The sequence below is a fragment of the Sinocyclocheilus grahami genome, unplaced genomic scaffold, assembly GCF_001515645.1.
Source record: "Sinocyclocheilus grahami isolate Dianchi unplaced genomic scaffold, SAMN03320097.WGS_v1.1 scaffold37426.1, whole genome shotgun sequence".
Classification (NCBI taxonomy): domain Eukaryota; kingdom Metazoa; phylum Chordata; class Actinopteri; order Cypriniformes; family Cyprinidae; genus Sinocyclocheilus; species Sinocyclocheilus grahami.
In genome coordinates, this window is record NW_015522966.1 from 1 (window position 1) to 1,397 (window position 1,397).

General features: G+C 31.4%; 1 protein-coding gene across 1 annotated transcript; it reads right to left on the reverse strand.

Moving 5' to 3' along the window:
* Nucleotides 1–854: 854 nt before the first annotated feature.
* Nucleotides 855–1,391, reverse strand: LOC107580602 (UTP--glucose-1-phosphate uridylyltransferase-like). Its single transcript, XM_016266274.1, has 2 exons — nucleotides 1,269–1,391; nucleotides 855–1,185 (listed from the first exon to the last, which is right to left on the reverse strand). The coding sequence occupies exons 1-2, from the start codon at nucleotides 1,296–1,298 to the stop codon at nucleotides 862–864; spliced, it is 354 nt and encodes a 117-aa protein (XP_016121760.1). The 5' UTR covers nucleotides 1,299–1,391; the 3' UTR covers nucleotides 855–861.
* Nucleotides 1,392–1,397: the final 6 nt, after the last annotated feature.

Below are 1,397 nucleotides of genomic sequence, written 5' to 3' on the forward strand. Positions count from 1 at the left end.
ATATATATATATATATAATTAATTTCACAAATTACTTAACTATTGAACAGGTAATTCAATATTTCAGGCCTTTGAGACAATGCTTTTAATTTTCTATATTTTTTAAATTACATTTTCTAGTAATTTCTTTAATAGTTATAATATAACCATTTTAAATAAATAAAATACTGTATTATTAAAGTTAATAATTTAGAAATACTCTATTACTGACCAGCTAATGTTTCACGCCTTACAGACAAGGTAGCTTTAAATTATGTCTGTGAAATAACATTTTATTAACATTTTCAGCTCATTTCTTTGATGTTTTAAATAGAATATAAACATTTTAAATATAAAATATTTCATTATAAATAAAATAATTTGAATTACATCTAGGAAATGACAAACTTAAAAAAAAATTTGAGTTTACTTTATGTTTTAAATACAATAAACATTTTAAATATATAAAACATTTCATTATTAAATAAACAACAACAGCATTTAATTACTAAACAGTTAATTCAGAGTTTCTGGCCTTAAAGACACAGAAGCTTTTAAGCTGTAAAATAACTTACATTTCTTTGATATTGTATAATAATATATGATAATAAATTAGAATTATAATATAAAACAATATAATATAAACATTTAAAATATTTTATTATTAATATTATTTAAACACTTTCAATTATTTAGTTTATTAATAAAATATTTTATTACTTAGCTAATTTAAGATTTCTTTAATTGAATTACATATAGTAAATAACTCTTAACATTTGCACTAATTTCTTTGATGTCGTATATATAAATCATATATTTTTAATATAACATAAATGGGCTATCATGGTCTATTATTGAGGTATTGAGTACTTTACATGAAAGTCAAGCTCTCTCTTCCTGTCTAAGTGGGTGGCTCTTGTCCAGAATAAGCAGCACAGTGTAAAAGTCCTTAGTGAACCTTACTTTAGTGAAGGAGCTGCCCAGTTTGACGTGAGGTGTTGTGAGAAACTCTCTCTTGGGGCTCATGGTCAGAGAGCCCGCGTTCATGCTGTACAGGTTGGACATGACCAGCAGGAGGTCCGAGGTGGTTTTGACGGGCAGGAAGCGGCTGCGGGGCACGTTGATGCCGAGTGCGTTGTCGAAGCTCTTCATGGCAGCACCCACAGCCGTCTCCAGCTGGATGACATTCAGACCGCCGTCGAGAGTCTGGAAACAGAACAGAAGCCCGTTTCACAACCAAACGTCCGCACAAGTGTTGTTCTCCGTAATGGAGAAGGCATGAAGGGCACCTTAGGGTTGACAATGATCTCCATGTCCATGGCGTTCTTCTCGTGAAGCCTTTTAATGGCGGGCAGGCTGATCCACAAGTTGTTGGTGTTGAAGATCTTGAACTTGGTGACTGATTTAAACTCATCTAC

Coding starts and splice junctions, on each gene's coding strand:
- LOC107580602 (XM_016266274.1), bottom strand. CDS start 1,298: ATGGACATGGAGATCATTGTCAACCCTAAG. Junction 1,186..1,268: donor AGATCATTGTCAACCCTAAG/GTGCCCTTCATG, acceptor TTCTGTTTCCAG/ACTCTCGACGGCGGTCTGAA.